This window comes from Cibotium barometz, chromosome 34 (assembly GCF_041138505.1).
Source record: "Cibotium barometz isolate CiBa-2024 chromosome 34, ASM4113850v1, whole genome shotgun sequence".
NCBI lineage: Eukaryota > Viridiplantae > Streptophyta > Polypodiopsida > Cyatheales > Cibotiaceae > Cibotium > Cibotium barometz.
The window spans coordinates 42,893,245-42,914,421 of NC_141079.1; the positions used below are offsets into that span (position 1 = coordinate 42,893,245).

At 46.3% G+C, this 21,177-nt stretch overlaps 1 protein-coding gene across 1 annotated transcript in view; it reads right to left on the bottom strand.

Moving 5' to 3' along the window:
• RBL (Transducin/WD40 repeat-like superfamily protein) overlaps nt 1-20,073 on the bottom strand; it is a 54,283-nt gene extending 34,210 nt beyond the window's left edge. The window contains exons 1-4 of the mRNA XM_086774265.1: nt 19,767-20,073; nt 18,997-19,095; nt 17,728-18,818; nt 17,363-17,639 (exon numbers count right to left, since the gene is read on the bottom strand). Coding sequence (XP_086630391.1) covers nt 17,363-17,639; nt 17,728-18,818; nt 18,997-19,095; nt 19,767-19,785 — 1,486 coding nt within the window. The 5' untranslated portion in view covers nt 19,786-20,073. The remainder of the gene's footprint in view (nt 1-17,362; nt 17,640-17,727; nt 18,819-18,996; nt 19,096-19,766) is intronic.
• Between the last annotated feature and the right edge of the window lie 1,104 nt (nt 20,074-21,177).

Genomic DNA, 21,177 nt, shown 5'->3' on the forward strand with positions numbered 1-21,177 from the left:
GAACGCCGGTTGTCGCTATGTGTGCTGGCCGAGTACTGATGTACTGGTTGTAGGCGTAGGCATTGGGTACCAGCAGCTACAGGCGGCCAGGCGCCTAGGGCTATGTAGCCAGGCGACCTAGGCCTGCGTAGCTAAGCGGCCAGGCCTGCCAAGCCAGGCGGCCAGGCCTGCGTAGCCAGCCCAGGCAGCGCCCAGGCCAGGCCAAGCGGGCGCCCAGGCCCAATGAGGCAGGCGCCTAGGCCTACGCCGCCTTGTGGCCAGGCCTACGCGAGGCTAGCATAGGCACAGCCTGACGCGAAAGCACCAGCAGCAACGCGTGAGGACGTCAGCACCCCAGGCCGCCGGCGACGCTAATCCCGGAGGATTGGAGAAGGAAAAAAAAAACGCAAAAGCCTTCGATGCTTTTGATTTTTTTTTTTAGTTTAACTTTTTTTTTTTAAAAGTTTTAAAACCCCCCTCCCCCAAGGTTTAAAAGTGTTTATTTTTTTTTAAGAGTTTAGAATATATATATCCATATATATATATATATATATATATATATATATATATATATATATATATATATATATATATATATTTATATTTATATATATATATATACTCCGGAACCGTTCGGGGGCGAGCAAAAGCAGCGCACCAAGGAGATCGTGGACACGTGGCTACATAAGTGGCAAGTTCACTTTCAGTTTCATCCATACGATGATGGAAAGAAGATCCAGTTAGCAGCAGGTTTCCTGTCCAGCAAAGCTTTGCTTTGGTGGAAGGAACTCAACCCTAAGCCAACAACTTGGGCACAATTCGAAGACGTCTTCAAGAAAGAATTCCTCAAGAAAGAGGATGATTATGATGTTATTGCCCGGTTTTCAGCTTTGACCATTACCTCGCAGCACCTCACTTATGAGGTCTACCTCCAGAAGTTTAGGGACTTGCAGATGAAAGCTACAAAGATGGATCCCACTACTCTTTTGGGGTTTTTTGTAGCTGGTTTACCAAACTCATACCGTTTACAGGTAAAAAATAACAAACGCAAAACATTGGATGAGGCCATTCATTCAGCTCGTATCTATGATGATACAATGGTCTCTTCCAAGTCGAAATCCGTTACCGAGCAGGGGAACAAGCATAAAAGGAAGTTCTCCGCACCTATGGCTAACACGACAGAAGGAAAGTCTTCGGACCAACCTTCCAAGGATTCAAGTTCGACACCAGCGAAGAAGAAACGACTCCTTAGGGCTTTAAAGCTCAAGAAGGAAGGACGTCGTTTTATCTGCGAAGAAAAAGGACACATGCGTAACGAGTACCCAAAGCAAAAGGGTACCAAGACGAACGCAAGACCCAAGCCAAAGGTAGCTAATCAGTTGTCTTTGATAGGTACGTCAATTACTGTACTTTCTCGCCCTAGTACTTGTTCTGATTGTCTGTTCAACTCTAAAGTATTTGGCTTGCATGATCTTCTCCGCGTTTATGGAGAAGGGAATGGCCATAAGATTCACATTCTTCTAGACCCTGGCAGCTCACACAACTTTGTTAACTACAAACTTGTGCAGAAATTGAGTCTTGATACGACACCCAGCGATCATACCTATGAGGTGCGCTTACCTGCGGGAAGGCAAGTTTGGGATCGAAAGGTGGAGATGCTTCCAATCCAGATTCAGGACTACAAAGAGACTCTGGAATGCTATGTAATGCATCTAGAAAATGTAGACTTGTTATTAGGGATTGAGTGGTTTAAGACTCTTCAAGTCCAAATAGATTGGTCTAGTCATATTTTTTCTTTTCAGCATAAGGACACCCAGTATAGTATTTTAGGTGATTGTATTCATCCCTCTCAGGGACCTCTTGTAAATACAATTGATTTTGGAAATATAATGGATTCTTCTTTGTATACCGCTTTCCATTGTGTAATGATTGAATGGGAGAGAGACTAATTAGGGTTAGAGTTCATGTGGGAGACATACACAGAGAGGAGAGAGAGAGAGAGAGACATATGTGGGGATAAGTCAACTCATGGGAATAAGTGTGTGACTCCCCTATCACACATGTATATTGCACTAGTACACATAGTGCACTTAGTACATTAAAAGTACTAAGTGTACTATGTACTATAACTTATGGGCTTGTACACACTATAAGGGTGGGCATAATGCCTTTACCCCAACAACCTCCCACTTAAAGGCAAAGTGCCCTTAAGTGAAGGAAAAGAAAAAATCAGCATGTACATGATAATATACAAGGCCATATCAAGGCTGAAACTGGCCTCATCCAATGCCCATCAAGTGTCTGCAATGAGCAAACCGCTCCGGAGGCAAACTCTTTGTCAACAGATCAGCCGGGTTGTCATCCGTATGAATCTTAACAAGCTGAATTTGCTTGTTCTCTATCACCTCTCTGATGAAGTGATACTTCACATCCACATGCTTCGTCTTTGCATGAAAGACAGGGTTCTTTGCCAACTGAATGGCACTCTGACTGTCGCAATGCAACAATGGAATATCCCCTGTATAACCCAAATCAACCACTAACCGAGATAGCCATGATGCCTCCTTGCAAGCCTCTGTGGGCTGCAATATACTCGGCCTCTGTAGTAGATAAGGCAGTGCACTTCTGCATCCTGGATATCCATGACACAGCACCTCCTGTGAATGTAAATACATAACCGGTAGTAGACTTCCGGTTATCTAGATGACCGGCATAATCCGAATCCGTGTAACCATGCACTAATGCATCCTGTTTGCCAAAACAAATGCACATATCCTGTGTGCCCTTCAGGTATCTCATGACACCTTTCACTGCTTCCCAATGCTTCTTGCCAGGTTTAGCCATGTATCTAGAAACTACTCCCACTGCAAATGCAATGTCCGGCCTAGTAGCAACCATGGCATACATGAGACTGCCACAAGCTGAAGCATACGGAATCTTGGCCATATCAGCCCTGCCACTATCTGACTGTGGACTGTCCATAGCACTGAGTTTCACATATGGAGGCAAAGGAGTACTAGTCTTCTTCCCCCCATCCATATTGAACCTCTGCAAAACTTTGCCAATGTATTCCTTCTGAGACAAATACAACACATGCTGATTTCTGTCCCGAAGTATCCGCATACCCAAAATGTGATTTGCATCACCCAAATCCTTCATATCAAAGGTTTGATGCAGCCTCTGCTTCAAGACATCCATCTCCTTACGAGATTTCCCGGCAATCAAAATATCATCAACATACAAGATGAGGATCAATAGACTGCCATCCAAAGCTTTCTTGGTGTATAAGCAGTGATCTATGTCACTTCTCCTGAAATTCTGGGATTTCATGAATGTATCAAATTTATGATACCATTCCCTTGGTGCCTGTTTGAGCCCATAAAGACTCTTTTTCAGCTTGCATACAAGCTTCTCCTTTCCACTCACTGCATAACCCTCTGGTTGTTGCATATATATCTCCTCATGGAGATCACCGTGAAGAAAAGCAGTCTTCACATCCATCTGAATCAAGTCCAGATCATCATGTGCAACCAAAGCTAACACAGCTCTAAGTGTGGTCATTTTAACCACTAGAGAGAAGATCTCATCAAAGTCCACACCATATTCCTGCTTGAAGCCCTTAGCCACTAACCTGGCTTTGTATCTTGGCTTTGCATCTGGTGCAACTTTGAGCCTGTAAACCCACACTTGCATGGCAAAACCTTTTTGCCTGCAGGCAAATGCACCAACTTCCATGTTCCATTTTTGTGCAGAGAATCCATCCAGCCCACAGTCAGATAGTGGCAGGGCTGATATGGCCAAGATTCCGTATGCTTCAGCTTGTGGCAGTCTCATGTATGCCATGGTTGCTACTAGGCCGGACATTGCATTTGCAGTCGGAGTAGTTTCTAGATACATGGCTAAACCTGGCAAGAAGCATTGGGAAGCAGTGAAAGGTGTCATGAGATACCTGAAGGGCACACAAGATATGTGCATTTGTTTTATGCCTATGTATGATCAGTGTGGGCCGCAAATTCAGCCATGTCTTGCTGACTTTGATGCATAACTTGCACACCAGGTAGCAGACAGCTAGTAGCTGTTGTGGGCACTCGAAGTACAGCTTGCGGGAAGTATTTGAGAGCTACTTTTCCACCATCCCGAGGACTGGAAATTGTTGCACGGTATTGGTTTGTTGCTTTGTGCACTGTGTGGGCGACCAAGTGCACAAATAAAACAGAAAAAAGTGATCTGTGTACTGTGTGGGCAACCAAGTACACAGTGAGCGCAACCAAAACACACGTGTAGGGCAGTCAAGAGCGTGTCCTGTGGGGGCAACCAAGTACACAGCATGGGGGGTAGCCAATACACAGGTGTCAGCTAGGTGTGCAGCACATTCCGCAAGTGTAGACCGATTGTGGACATCATTCAGAGATTCAGAGAGGTAGTTTGTCATGTATGACATGTGCGGATACAAGTAGCAGGTTCCAGTGCATACAGGTTTTGGACTGTTTGTCCATAGAGCTACTCATGCGCAGGAGTGAGCTCAATTGCATATCTTTGGCGGGTTATGTATGCCACGTGTGGATCTGGTATTATGGCTGAGTTGTGATTGTGATTTTGATCAAATTACAGGGGAAACTCTGGCAGATTTTCTCCAGGAATCCTCGCCATAATTGTGACGTATCGCACACTATTCTCTGATGCTTTTGTGGTCGAGTGTACTCCCACAGTGATTGTGATCGAGCATAGCTCTCACATTGACAGGTCTTGTCCGTTTTGGACACGGATTTGTGTTCCTGTATCCACTCTCGCATAGGAGTGAGATTATTGGTGTCTGCTGTGGCTACGAGTCACAGGTAGCGGTGGACTTGAGCTTTGACAGTGGTTGATGTCTGTTCAGTGCCCGTGACCTTGACTAAAGTGCTCACACATACATCTACCATAGGGCCTACATCATCGGTGGCTCAGAGGTGGTTTTACTCTGTTAGGGCAGGTTACATTGGGTTGTGGGATTTCTTTTTCTTCTCTCTCAGAAAAGATGTTCTGACTCCTTTACCTTAGGAGTCTCCATGAAGTTTGCCAATGTTGATCCTCCTTCATTTGGTTTGCTGTAGCAATCTCTAGCCATATGTCCTGGCTTCCCACAATTGTGGCAAGCGAAGTTCCTTCCTCCTCCCCTGCTTCTTCCTCGTCCTCATCCTCATGAGAGTCCTGCTCGGGTGTAGAATGCTTTCTCCTCTCCAGCTGTTGGGTCCAACCCTTTCTTCTCTTTGACCTTGTTCTCTTTCTCTAGTAGAGCTCCTTCTATCTCATGCAACTTCAAATATAGGACATTCTTTAAGGTTGCCACAATGTTCTCATACTCTCCCTTGTCCACACTCTTCAAAAGCACTGGTAGTGCCTCGTCATCTTCCACCTTCTTCCCAATGGCTGCCAGTTGTTCACCACCAAACTAGCACGTCCCGGGAGGTCACCCATCCCAGTGTTGTTTCCGCACATACGCGCTTAACTGCGACGTTCCACAGATTGGTCTAGCCATCCAGACCCCAAAACCTTAAGGTGTTAGAGACCTCCAATTTGGCCAATTTATGCAACTTCATAGCTAGGCACCACTTTGCCTTCACAAGTTGGGCTTACCCCAACAACCACCCCCTTAAGACAAACTTGGGACTTTCCCGTCCCCACCAACATGTTTCGCCTCCTGGGCTCAGAGGTTGAACGCCTCAACATGGCCCCCACGGACTCAGAGGTTGGATTTTTCAACCTGGCTTTGATACCAGTTGAATGGGAGAGAGACTAATTAGGGTTAGAGTTCATGTGGGAGACATACACAGAGAGGAGAGAGAGAGAGAGAGACATATGTGGGGATAAGTCAACTCATGGGAATAAGTGTGTGACTCCCCTATCACACATGTATATTGCACTAGTACACATAGTGCACTTAGTACATTAAAAGTACTAAGTGTACTATGTACTATAACTTATGGGCTTGTACACACTATAAGGGTGGGCATAGTGCCTTTACCCCAACAATGATTCCACTTTCTTCATTCCTCATACCTTCCATGGATGTCAATGAATTAAGTGCGTTTGAAAGCAAAGAATTACAGAAGATACTTGATTCGTTTCAAGATGTATTTCCTAAGGAACTGCCATCGGGTTTACCACCTAACGGGCAGTAGATCATCGTACTGACTTGATCCCTGGTGCTCATCCTGTCAGTATTCCACCTTACAGGATGAGTCTGAGGAAGATGAGTTGGCTAAACAACTCGAAGATTATTTAAGGATGGGCCAGATCCGTCCAAGTAAATCACCTTGGGGTGCACCTGTGTTGCTTAGGAGAAAGAAGAACAACACCTAGAGAATGTGTATAGATTACAAGAGATTGAACAAGCTCACCATTAAGAACCGTTTTTCTCTCCCTAGATCAGATGACCTGATTGACTGGTTAGCAGGAGCGAAATATTTCACGAAGATAGATTTACGTACTGGCTATCACCAGATACGTATTCATGTATGCTATCGGAGCTGCTCTATTTCAAGATGGTAGACCGGTTGCTTTTGAAAGTAAAAAGCTAGACGAGGCTCAATCTCGTTGGCCAACCCTTGAGAAGGAGCTTTATGCTGTGATTCATGCTCTCAAGGTTTGGAGACATTATTTATATGGCTCCAAGTTTGTGGTATTGACTGATCATCAGTCGTACGTGAATAGTATTGCAGATGCGCTTAGTCGAATTAGAGAGGTGAATTCTTTGTCGTTCATCGAGATTTCTACTGACTTATTTCAGTCATTGAGAGGGATTTGCAGGACTGATAGTTATTTTGGTCCATTTTGGCAGAAGATCCAGGATGGGAGCTCATTGATTGACCAAGACTCAATGACTGAGCAGTCTACCATTCGGGCTGCAAGAGGCCAGTGGATGATTCGGAATGGTTTACTATTCCGTAATGACAAAATTTGTGTACCACAGATCCCGGACATTAGGTCCAAGATTCTTAAGGAGTGTCACGACGCCCCTTCTGCTGGACACCCTGGGATACACAGGACACTATCGTTAGTGAAACACACTTTTTATTGGCCAAAGATGAAAGGGTATGTAGAAGATTATATTCTCAAGTGTCAAATTTGTCAAGCAAATAAAGCTGAACGCTTTAGACAAGCTGGGTTGTTGCATCCTTTGCAAATCCCAGGTAATAAATGGGAAAGTATTTCCATGGATTTTATTACCGGATTGCGAAGAACACATCAAGGCCACGATTCTATTTGGGTTGTGGTAGATTGCTTGACAAAAATGGCTAGATTTTTACCGACCCGGAAGACTATTACAGCTACGCAATTAGCACGGCAGTTTATCGAGCAATTGTTTAGACTGTACGGGTTACCGCAGGACATAGTCAGTGATAGGGACTCTAAGTTTACGAGTGATTTTTGGAAACTTGTTTTTGAGAAGTTGGAAACAACTTTGAATTTGAGTTTCTCAGATTATCCTCAATCTGATGGCCAGACTGAAAGAGTGAATCAGATTTTGGAGGATATGCTTCGAGCATATGTATCCAAAAGACAGAGTTCATGGGAGGATTATCTTCCTATGTTAGAATTTGCATATAACAGTACTAAGCATACGAGTACAGGTTTTAGTCCTTTCATGCTTATGTATGGTTTTCAACCAAGATCACCTGTTACAATAGGATTCTCAGGACTTCAGCATGATGCAGCACGTAATTTTTTGCAAGATATGCAAGAAATGTTACAAGTTGCGAAGGAATCTATTAGAAGTGCTCAAGATTGAGAGAGGTTTTATTCTAATAGACATCGTTCACCCAAAGAGTTCTCTGAAGGAACGATGGTGTATTTGCGAGTTCCGAAAGATTCCGAGACTTTACGGACAAATCGATCTCCGAAATTATCTCCTAGATACTGTGGACCATTTCGTATTACACAACGGATTGGTTCAATCGCATATGAATTGGATTTGCCTTCTCATGTGAAAGTTCATCCTGTATTTCATGTCAGTAGACTTAAGGAAGTACTGGGTGGAATAGATCAGTTAGTTACTCCTCAAGAAATTATAGATGTCGAGGACATGATATTTGTTCCACACGAACCTGAAAGGATTCTTGGATTTCGTCTTATCACGGAATACAAGATCAAGTGGAAGGATCGTGTTGAGGAGGACGCTACATGGGAGACATTGACTACTCTTCAGAGATTACCCTGGCTTTTTAGTGAGCTCAGGAGTGAGCTCTTAGAGGAAGGGGAGTATGTCATGTGCACAGTGTGTATCTACCGTGTGCTACACGCACGCAAGACTAGTTTCGAGGCTTGGGGAAGCTTGGAGCTAGGCAGGCTGATTGACGAGCTGAGTTAGGGATATACTAACGGACAAGCACCCAAGTATGGACGGGCAGGCGCCCAAGTGTGGACGCCCGATGACCGGCCAAGAGCCTATAAAAGCGTGGCCAAGGTTAGTTATTGGGATATAGAGAGTCTCGCGAGTTTGTGAGAGCTCTATGGTCTTGGAGCCTGGATCTAGTGCAGACGTGCACCTGCTTTACGCAACCGAGGCCTGCACGAGGGCAGCTTCGTGGCGGTATGGGACGTCGCGAGGAGGAGATTGGTCGGTACGTCAACCTAGTTAGCTCAGCTCGTGGCTCGGTGGGGACAGCCAAGACTGTGGGCTTGCCCACGGCTGTCATGGTTGGGAAGTGAGTCAAGCCTGTACCCCCTTGTTTGTTTGTTTGTTTGTTTGTTTGTTTGCAGGTTTTGAGTCTCATACCAAGAACGATTACGAGGAGATCCGTGGGGATTTGACAAAAGGCCAACCGGTTGTATATCTCTGTCTGGCCATCTGTCTGTGGGTGGAATGCACTGGAAAAATTCAGCTTAGTACCAAAATTATCAAACAATGCCCTCCAAAAATGACTGGTGAACTTGGCATCTCGGTCTGACACTATGGTCCTAGGAATCCCGCCAATCGGGTACCAATGTCGAATGAACAACTGGGCAACATCCTCGGCGGTCACATTGGCCCGGCAGCAACTTAAGAACTTTCTCCACATCAACGTCATGCTACATAACCGTAGCTGCAAATATTAGTATGTCGTCTAGAAATATGAACACACACTTTCCAATCAACTCCCGGAAAACATGCATCATCATGCGGTTAAATGTAGCTGGGGCGTTTGTCAAGCCAAATGGCATGACCACAAATTCATAGTGGGCCCGTTCTGTACGAAAGGCTGTCTTGGGGATATCCCCCTCCACAATCCACACCTGGGGTACCCACTCTTTAAATCTAGTTTTGAGAACACCTTTGCTCCATTCAGCCTCTCGAGGATATAGTCAATTCGAGGCATCGGGAATCTGCTCTTGATAGTCAGCTTGTTGAGTGCACGATAATCAACACACAAACGGAAAGACCCATCTTTCTTCTTGACAAACAAGATCGGTGCAGCAAATGGCGACACGCTGGGGCGGATGAAGCCAGCTTGCAACAATTCTTGGAGTTGGCGGTCCAACTCCGATTCCATTGCCTTGGAAAGGCGATACGGAAACTTGCTCGGGGGTTCCGAGCCTAAGAGGAGGTCAATCCTGTGGTCCTCCGGTCTGGACGGGGGGAGCTGGGGAGGGAGACTGTCCCGAAGAAAAATCTTCTGGAACTTTTCATGGAGAACCGAGTACTTCTCGAAAGCAGTGGCCACCGTCTGGCCTGTCTGGATATAAATCATCGCACACTGTGCGCCTTTCCTGTCTGCTCGCTTAGCCTGCAAGTGGCTTATGAGCGAAAAGTTCAGAATTCCTGGCTCACACTTAATGGTCACGGAGGCATTTGACACATTCCGATTGATCTGGAACGTGTGCTTATTCCACTTGACATCAGGGAGAAACTTGTGAAACCACTGAATACCCAAAATTATGTCTGCTCCTACAAGAGGGGCAACCATAAAGTCACGCACAAACTCTCTGTCCTGAATCACTAACTTAGCACCTAGAGCTTCATACTTGACGCTCGTTGTGATGCCTGTGCTAAAACTCTCAACCTGTTTGTCCACCGAAGTCAGCTCGAAACGGGCACGCCTAGCGGCCTGTTCCGTGACCACATCCTCTGTGCTGCCGCTGTCAAACAAGACAACGACTCTCTGGCCACCTATGTAGCCAAAGGACTTGAGCAATTCGTTGCGCTCATACTCCTGGTCATGGGCGCCCTTTTGCTTATCTTCGAGCTCCCGGCTAATAATTGCTCCAACTGAAGCACCGGGGTTTGAAGAACTAGGGGTAGCCGCGGGGGTCTATGTGGGAGCTGAGCTCACCACGGAAGCTGTGGAGGCAGCGGCGGCGGGCTTTGGAGGCTTCTTAGGACAATCCCGAGAAGTATGTCCTTTTGTATGACAAAAGAAACATCTACCCTCCTCCTTGTACTGAGAAAGTTCCTCAACACTTAACTTGCCACCTGTCTTGCCTGCCTCCGCTTTCTGGTCTGGAGTAAGCTTAGACACATTGTTCGAGTTCTTGGAGCCAGAGGCTCCTGGGCTCTAACCTGGGGAAGACCCCGTCTGGCTCTGGCTTTTGCCCCCCGAGGCGTTAGCCCTGGGAGAAGCCGGCTAGGAAGTCTTGGGCTTGCCACCATTATGTTTCATTTCTGCACTCTGCGCAAGTGAGAGTGCGTCCTCAAAGGTAGCTGGCCTAAACATACGCACCTCCCATTGGATTTGCGTGTCTAGGCCATACAAAAACTGCCCTTTCTTGTCCGTATCAGATAAGCCTAATTGCAGACATAAAGTCGAAATTTTATTGGCAAACTGAAGGACTGGTTGCGCGTTCTGACGCGCTCCCCTGAACTCGTCTTCGAGTCGCTCAAGGTAGTGGGGCGCTAGAAACCGCTGCTTAAGGTTGCGGACAAACTCGTCCCACACATAAGCTGCCATACCTGCTCTGGTGTGGGCATGAGCCCACTGAGTCCACCAAGGAATGGCCTCACCTTCCAAGTACCAACCGGCTAAGATCACTCTGTCAGTATCTGTTTTCCTAACTACGGCAAAGTAAGCTTCAAATTGATGTAACCATGAATAAAGAGTTGTGGGATCGAGTTTACCATTATACTTACTAAAGTTCATTTTCTCGGGAAAATGATTCGAGGGCACCGCCGTTGTCAATCTGGCGTCCAAAGCTCTGAGGTAACGCTCGTGTTCTACGCGTCGCATGGCGTCGTCTTCTCGTTGTCGGATCTCCAATGCACGCATCTGCAACTCAAGCAAGGAGCTTGGCTGCGGCTGTGACCCCGCGGGAGGGTCCCTGTGTCGAGGATCTGGTATCTAGGGTACGGAAGGAGAGGGAGGAGGAGATGGAAAACGCGACGCTAGAGAGCGGATACGCTCCTCTAGAGCCAAGATCTGCGCCTTCTGCTCATCCAACTTGGCTGTCTGTTCTGCGATTGCTCGCATCATCTGTTGGAACATGTTTGTGACACTCAAGCCTAGTGCCCTAGCTGGGCTGCCTCGTGCACTCTGGTCCCATGGTTCTTGGTCTCTCTCGTCCTCGAAGCTCACCATAGAAGGAAAATGCAATTCCTTTCCGGAACGCAATCTGACCATCCACTATCTGTGTGGGAGACTTCCGGAGGCTAAAAACAAACCGTCCTTCGAGGGATAGGAGTCACTTCGAAAGGGGTAGTCCACCAGCGTCTAAAAACCAACCACACAAGCGAGAGAAAATTCTGGTTTCTTTGCTAAATCTTTGTACTTGAAGCACGCTCTAATACCACTGTAATATGCGGAAGCTTCGGAGAAGAATCGGTAACTTCAATACTCAGAATTCAGCACTCTTTTCGTGACGGAAATTAACGCACAAACTGTAAGGAGAAGTGCAGAAAATAGAGAGAGAGAGAGAGAGAGAGAGAGAGAGAGAGAGAGAGAGAGAGGGAGAGGTGGAGAGGACACAGTATTGGGTCCCAATTACCCTCTGTAGGGCCCCCACCACGGATGGTGTATTTGCTTTACTAGAATGATGAGAAAATCTGAAAGAAAATACAGTAATCTTGGACCTTTTCTTGGCTGGAAAATCCCTGCCCTTGACCTTCAGTTCTCCACCCCTCTGCTTAGCAATTCCCTTGGCTTGTCTAGCCCTTGATTTGCTTGAGCTCTTGGTGAATAATGAGATGAATGAATGGGATTATGGCCTCCACTATTTATACTACTTCCCAACTGCAATCAGCCAGTAGATAAATAGGCGGCCAACACCAATGTCCCACGACTTGTGAAAAGTCAGCAACAATAAATGCTGGAAAAATCACCAAAAATGCTGCGCATTACTCCCTAGATGGCTGGGCATCATGCCCCTGCTTCCAGAATGCTGGGCACAGCCTTTGCCCACAATCCAAGGGCTGGGCAGCCTGTATGGGCTGCCCCATACTTGCCCTACAGCCATATAAAGGCTGTAAACTCCTGGAAATAGCCTTGTCTTTGCCCTAGGGCTGTCCTACAGCCCCTCCATGGCTGGTGGGTTCAGCCTGGGCCTTCGTGGCCCTCATGGGGGTGGTTCCACACCATTCCCATGCCCACAGTAAGATCCGGGGTAGCCCTATGGGCTGGCCCCTTGTCCTAACCACTATCTACTCAATGATCTGGCATCCGGTACCATACCAGATACACAAAACCACTGACATCATTCTAGAGGGAGACTCACAGTGCGGACTGGCACTATTTCATGTGCAGGACAGTGCACACCTGACGTTGGACTCATGCGCAGGACAATGCACACCTAACCTCGGACGACTGAGATGGATCCATGGCTGACTCGTCCCGGACTGAGCTCACATGGGACCAGTTCACCATCCCAAGTCCTGCACCTTCTGTACAGAAATGTCTACGTGGCATCCAAGTGCGGGATGCACGTGACAGAAAAATGCCAAATAAATTGGATAAAATACTAGATGATATTGTAAGGCTTCTGTAATGGTCTATGTGCAATGGATAAATGATATACAATATGCAGAATGCTTTCTAATGCAAACCCTAAGGTTTCTACTGACTCTACATGCATGACTGATTCTCTCCAAGTGGGTTAAGAGACTTGACTGACTCACTCACTCACTCACTATGGCTGAGGAATGACCTACGTAGCTCGTGCCTGACATATCCTGGACTGAGGATTACAATGGGGTCACGACGTACAACAAATATCATCCTAAAGGGTAATACTATACAATGTTGCACTGATGATGATGAACCATCTTGTCACCATGCACTATAGTGTAGAGTGCATGTGACAGCAGACTGGTGAGTGAAGGATTTGTAAAACATATATGGGTATATCCTAGTAGTATGGAACGCTAGGGTCTATTTCATGTGCCGTTTACGGGTTTTTTAACCTGTGATGTGATCCAAAACTCATGATTGCTGGATGGTAAAACTAATGTTTTACTTGCCTTTGTTCATGAGGTATGAGCTCTATCCTATAATGTGGCAAATATACAGTCATTGGATTTGTTATCCAGATTGTGTGGTAGAGTGCTGACTGGTGGGGTTATACTAGTTCGACGTAGTCCCAATAACATTGTCATGTTGTTTGGCATCTAGATTACCTTGACACAGTGGTTGGGCAGAACTTGAAGTTTCTAGGTACTTCAGGTAGTCAAGATTGACTAGGTTGAGTTCTTGCTCATGATAATTGTCCTTGGTCTGTCAAGCAACAGAGAGAATATATCATATTTTGGTGGAATGTTGTACGCATTCAGCACCAGGAGACCATATGATTTGGTAAATTTTCCTACAATGATGTTGAGCATTGCTGCTGTCCGGGGGGGGACCAAGGGTACCATATACCACCCAGGGCTGCTGGTCGGCTAGCCTAAAACAAGCCGAGACAGCAGCAATGCTCAGACTAGGAGAAATAACCAGTCGGCCAGCACACAAACAAGTCGAAAAGCAAATGACCAAGTTAGCAAACTCCTACAGCCGACCAGAAAAGAAATAGAGCCCCCCCCCCACAACTAGCAAAACTAGGAAAAAGTGGACAATGAGGAAAAATGGAGAATACTCCTAACCGGGCGGGCGCACCCACAACAGAGGCCCTCACTCCCTACTGAGTAATATGGTACATACAGAAGATGATTGCTAACAACCCCTCTCAGCTCCTGGATGTGGAACCAACCCCAGTGAGCTAGAGTGCTGATGAAGCATTTGCTGAGTGAAGAGGTCCCCCGCATTGTCCTCCGTTGAACAATAGATAAGCAAGATGTCACCATTCAAAATCTTCTCACGTACAAAATGATATTGTATCTCTATATGCTTGGTCCGAGCATGGAAGACTGGGTTCCCAGCAATAGCTATACATAAGTAAATGTGAGTTTTTCGTGACAGACATCATTTACTTGGGACACAAGATCACTAGAGACGAGTTGAGCATTGACTATGACCGAGTTCAGAAGGTTCTGTCAAATCCCCATGGGATCACCTCGTAGAACGTTCCTTGTACAAGACTCGAAACCTGCAATACAAACCAAGCAACGTGAAGGGGGTGCAGGCCTGACTCACCTCCCAACCTTGATTGCCGTGGGCAAGCCCACATGTCTTGGCTGTCCCCACCGAGCCACGAGCTGAGCTAACTAGTTGGACGTGCCGACCAATCTCTACCTCGTGACGTCCCATACCGCCACGAAGCTACCCTCGCGGGCCTCAAGAATGCCGCGGGCCTCAAGACTGCCCCCGGCCTTGGCTACATAAAGCAAGTGCACGTCTGCACTAGATCCTGGCTCCTGACCATAGAGCTCTCACAAAGACACGCGAGACTCTCTGAACTATTGACTAACCTTGGCCACCCTTTTATAGGCTCTTGGTCGGTCACTGGGCGTCCACACTTGGGCGTTCGCCCGTCCATACTTGGGTGCCCGCCGTCCATTAGTCTATCCCTAGCCTAGCTCGCCAATCAGCCTGCCTAACTCGAAGCTTACCCAAGCCTCAAAGCTAGTCTTGTGTGCGTATAACACACGGTAGATACACACTGTGCACATGACAAGAGGAGATCCAGACACGAGGAGATCTACATCAGGCTACGGATTTACCCTTGGCTCAGGAGCTATTTCTTGGAGCAGCAAGAGGCAGTCGACTATTGCCTTGTCTTCTACTGAGGCAGAGTACCGGGCTGCTTGTGGTGTTGCTTGCGAGGTTGTGTGGCTGCAGGGGTTACTTGGCGAGATTGGGTTTCCACAGACGGAACCCATGGCCATCCAGTGTGATAGCCAGAGTGATAGCCAGAGCATTTAGCATATAGTCGATTCTGTCTTAAAATAGTTAAGACAATCGTGAGGTGTCTAACGTGATCCTCAAGAGTACGACTATATATTAAAATATCATCCAGGAACACAACCACAAATTTTTCCAATTGTTCACAAAAAGATCGTTCATCATTTGTTGGAAAGTGGCTGGAGCATTGGTTAACCCAAAAGGTAATACGAGAAACTCGTAATGGCCATACCTAGTCCGAAAAGTGGTTCTTTCGACATGCCTTTCATGAATATGTATCTGGTGATAGCCAGTACGTAAATCTATCTTTGTGAAATACTTCGCTCCGGCTAACCGGTCAATCAGGTCATCTGATCTAGGGAGAGGATAACCGTTCTTGATTGTCAGCTTGTTCAATCTCTTGTACTCTATACACATTCTCCATGTGTTGTCCTTCTTTCTCCTGAGTAACACAGCTGCACCCCAAGGTGATTTACTTGGACGGATCTAGCCCATCCTCAAATAATCTTCGAGTTGTTTGGCCAACTCATCTTCCTCAGCTTGGCTCATCCTGTAAGGTGGAATACTAACAAGTTGGGGCTAGGGATAGACTAACGAGTGGGCGACGGACGAACGCCCAAGTGTGGATGCCCGGTGACCGGCCAAGAGCCTATAAAAGGATGGCCAAGGTTAGTCAATAGTTCATAGAGTCTCGCGTGTCTTTGTGAGAGCTCTATGGTCAGGAGCCTGGATCTAGTGCAGAACGTCACGAGGTAGAGATTGGTCGGCATGTCCAACTAATTAGCTCAGCTCGTGGCTCGTTGGGGACAACCAAGACATGTGGGCTTGCCCACGGCTATCAAGGTTGGGAGGTGAGTCAGGCCTGCAACCCCTTCACGTTGCTTGGTTTGTTTTGCAGGTTTCGAGTTTTGTACCAGGAACGTTCTACGAGGTGATCCCTTGGGGTTTTGACACCTCCCCAATCAGAGCCACTCCAACCTCAGAGTTTGACTCGGTCCTTCATTCCCGTCATAGCAGAGTCCACGATCCTTCGTACCCTTTAGATACTGCAAGATACACAATCATGCGTCCCAATGAATCTTCAAGGGTGTCTACATGAATGAGCTCAACAGCCCCACTGGAAAACTCAAGTCCAATCTGGTGTTCAGTAACCAAATCAATGAACCAACAAATTTCCGCTACAAGGAGCAAGACTTGTGGGCTTGCCCACAGCTGTCAAGGTTGGGAGGTGAGTCAGGCCTGCACCCCCTTCACGTTTGTTTGGTTTGTTTGCAGGTTTCGAGTCTTGTACCAGGAGTGTTCTACGAGGAGATCCTATGGGGATTTGACACCTTGTGCTTGTCCACCGACCCATTAGACGTATACTTGGTCTTGTAGACCCACTTGAGACCGATGACTGACTGTTTTGATGGCCTCAGAACCAACACCCAAGTGTTATTCTTCTCTATGTCTTCAAGTTCCACTTGCATGGCTTTCCTCCAAATCTGCTCGGAAAGAGCTTCCTTAACGGAAGTGGGCTCTTTGTCCCGAATGATACAAGACATCGAAGCATAGTGCACCTGTACAGCTCCTCTAATTGACTTTTATCACGAACTTTGTGCGATCTTCGAGGTCCATCCTATGTGGTCCACTCGGAGGGATACTCCGTAACACCGGACTCCCGAATAGTTTCCAACCACCACTTTGGTACTCGAACAGAACGCAGAGCCTCCTACTGCTACTACTGGGACTCATCTCCAACCTCAGGCTCAACCTACTAAAACAAGAATGGTCTCTTTGGGACTCCTTAAGCCATTCCCCAAGCAAGAAAATATTTAATAGCTATTTGATCCCTCTCCTCTTTCTTTCTCACAACTCTCTATGAAAAGGACACCCAAACTTTGATGGCTTTTCTAAAATAATTTTGATAATAATTTGCAAAAGACATACTAACCACTAGAATATTATCCTAGGCTAGAGGCAGGGAAATGGGCTATGCACATAATATGCTAAGTAGAAGTCTTGAAAAGACACACTCCCCATTGTAGTCTCCCAATGAAACTTGGTATTGAAGTACTGCATGGCAACAATACATGGTGCTGTGGCTAGAAGAGGAAGAATTCCTTTGCCAACCTCTAGCAACACTTTTCTGAAAGAAACAGGAGTAAAAAGAGTATGCTCACCAGGAAAAAAACTTGGATGGTTCAGCTCAAAGAGCCTGACTTTGCCTTCATCACCTCCATTTGACCTCTCTGAATCAGGTGGACTGCCGGGCTCCGCCTTTAGAGGCCCTTCAAAGGTGTGCACAGCTGGATTCTGTTGTTCAGGAGTATCAGGCAATGGTATTGTCGGTAAAAAGTGAAGCCCATCATCTGAGTCATCCGAGTCACTAAAAGCCGCAACTTTATCCGCTGTCATGATGTCCACTTCTTCATCTCCATCAATTTTTGTAGGTTTTACCTGTATAGCAAGCATGCGTTCAAGATCAGGACTAAGCAGGAAAAGTAAGAAGCAAGTCTTTCACATCCTCCCACAGACAAGGGCGTACCTTTTCTGTCTCGGGCATCAAGTCAAACTCATCTTCCCTTTCCACATACTCTTCATTCTCCTCTAACTCTTTGAAGTCTGGGGCAAAAGCACTCCAATTTTCTGTGTAATCCTTAGCCCAAATGTATATCACACCTGCTGTCATCGACACCGATGCCACAATAGGGCGACTTGGATGCCACGCAAGGTCTGTCAGACCCTCTTTTGGCCCTTCCAATATCCTTGCCAACTGCCCGGTTTTGCTATTCCATACGTGTATCTTGTGTTCTCCTTTGACAGCAGATGCCCCTACAACATACTCACCATCACCACTAAAACATGCCGCCCTCCAATGCACACGATTAACTCTATCTTGAAACTCTTTAGAGTACTGAAGGCATTGGGAGCCCCATTGTTTGAGATCTTCAGGTGAGAAATCATCCTCTCCTTGTCCATCTGCTGCCATAGCAACCAGGGCCTGTGCCGCTCCATCTACTGGTAGCAAAATTTCATACAGTCTAATAATTCTATCATTTGAAATGATAAGAAGGCATTGGCCACTTCGGCTAACTGCAAAGTACCTGACCAAGGCCCCTCCAGGAATTTGCACAAGAGCTCGCACCTGCTTGCTTGCAGTGTCAATGATGAAAACATCTCCTTTGGAATTCCCGACAAAAATAAGATCGCCCCTTTTGTTGAAGCTGGCAGCTGAAGGAGAAAACTGAGGATTTCCATTTGTAGACTTAGGGCGGGCAAGGTGAGCAGAATCTAGCGTTTTTGATGCAGAAACGTTGAGTGTATGAGGTGTGCAAGATTCAAAATCTACAAGAACTGGGGCATTCGACATAGGGCAAGCAAGGCATAACGACGGGGTGGCGGGATGAAGGCGGGCAAAGAGCGCAGTCTGCTGCAGGCTCATTGAAGCAATCTTGACTCCCTGGGCAACATCCCATAGAACCAGAGACCTGTCGGTAGCTGAAGCTAAGAGACGACGCCCACATTTGGACCAGCTCACGCTTGTGATGGCTGCACTGCAGCCCTTGTCCCGTAGCTCCTTGGCAACACCCCTTGTGTCAAAGTCCCAGATGATGCATGCCCCATCTGCACATCCCGCTGTGACAACAAAACAATGTACCACACATACTATGATGCAATTTCCAAGCTAAAATATCCAAATGCAAAACAAAAAGTCACTAGCCAATCTTGCAGCTCATTGCGACTTTGTATGCATCTGATGCAAATCTGCAATTCAAGGAATACACAGTTCGGAGCTAGCTAGTTCAGAAAATACCAGCAAGTAGAGTCCCCCGGCGATTGAAAGCAATGCACTTAGCACTCCCATGCTCCAAATACTCCTCTATAACTTCGGGAAAGTCGTTCTGAAAGGGATCTGCAGCACCCAAAAGACTTACACTTTCTTACATGGAGCACAAGCAAATTCTACATACTCAACCCAATATTCATGAGAGCTTTTGCAATAAAGTGCTTTCATGGATGAAGCTTGAGCAATCCAAGAAACCCATTTGCAATTACAAAACAGCTCCACAACACAGCCCTTATGGAGCTTAAGCAGTGTAAGGAACCTACCAGTTAGAGCTGCGATCCAAGCAAGCCATTATCTAAGTACCCACATTGATGAGATGAAGCGTAGGTAAATCCATCAAACCCATTTTGAAAACAAAAACCCCGTTTGAGTTCATAACCCCCCATGAGAGTATCTCATCGCAAACAAGTACCCATTACATGGGGCAAAGCCACCAAAGGATGCTTTCTAAAACGAAGCATAGGCAAATCCATGGTACTCATTTCTACAACAACCCATCAAAAAAACCCACAAGGGCTTCACAGCAGGACCCTTCTTTAGTTGCGTCAAAAGGAATCAAAAAGACCCATTGCATCATGATAACCCACAAAAAGAAACGAAGCCATGAAACCCATAAGGGCTTCACGAAACCCCATTTTGGGCGGGAAATCACACTTCTTCTTTCGAGATAAAAAGGACAGAAAGGGGCGCGCGGACGATGGATTGCGGGGAGTTGGGCGCAACAGTGTAGAACTCACCTAGCAAGGAAAGATTCATCGCTTCAGTGTCAAGCCGACGGCAATTGCATCGAAAAGGTCGAGAATTGGGGCACTTGAAAAGCTCTTCAGTTTCTTCGCCAGTAAAATTTATGTGCAGGCGCAGTCCACAAAATTTCTTCTACTTCTGTTTCTCCTGTTTCTCTTTGCTTGCTTTTCGCTAGCAATCTGCGAAAAGTGCTTACTATTCATGTGATTCTTCCTAAGCTTTGCTTCCCTCTCGAGCTCTGCTTTTTTCCTGCAGGTTTCAAACCAACCGTATGAACAATTTTATGATGACTTTTAGAGTGCATTCAGACGCAATCGGCGGACGTCCGACAAAGATGCTAGCCTTCAAACCTTTGGAAAAGGCCTCTTTGAAAATAGGGTTGCAAAAGAAGCCGGACAAGGCCACTATCTATTGAAGGAAATTGTGCTAGTATCTATTGAGGGAAATTGTGTCACCCCATTAATGGGCACAACTAACGTTAGTGCATGCCCATCTCTCTCAGAGCCTCGTTCCTGCCTGTCTCTCTCTCCTTCATCTGTCTCTCCCCCTCCTCGCCGACTCTTTCCCTCACTCCGTGTACGCACGCATCCCACTTTGTTAGCCTCCCTGTGCGCCCATCCCCCCTCCTCTCTCTCTCTCTCTCTCTCTCTCTCTCTCTCTCTCTCTCTCTCTCTCTCTCTCTCTCTCTCTCTCTCTCTCTCTCTCTCTCTCTCTCTCTCTCTCTCTCTGTGCAACAAGGAAGATTAGAAGGCCTTGCTACGTCCTTATCCTCTCGAACCTCCCAAAAATAGAAGGCAGCACCTTCGCGATCTAGCTAGAATTCGACGGTTAGCTTTTATTTAAAATTAAACTCCTTCAAAATTACTTTAAAAAATCTTAGACTTGTGCTCCGTTTTTATTTAATTAAATACACAAAAAGAAGGTCACCCTAGTTTATGGCCTTCAAATTGAAGGTTGGGGTAGACATTCAACTTGAAACCCTTCCCCCCCCTCTCTTAACATGTCACTCATCCCAAGGGCATTTACACATTTTCAAAATTCAGTGATCCAAGGGCATACATACGGCAAGGTTCACAAAGCAAGCCATTATTGAATTGCCTTGCTAGAACTTAGTGCTCATCGGTGTGTCAAAAAAACCCCAATGAATACCTATCCATGGCTATTAGAGGTTATCAAAGCCTAGTCCGAAAGTTTGACTTGATTATAGTTCAATTTTTTTAAAAGCAAAGGTAAGGCTTATAAGCCCACAAGGGGGTTACGAAATCTCCATCAACAAGGGGTGGAAATAAAGACCATAACTAGTGATGTTGGCCCATATAAAACAACAAAATGCGAATAATGGTACAGGTTACTAAAATATTAAGAGAGCATGCAATGGATACATCTTAATTATGCTAGGGCTTT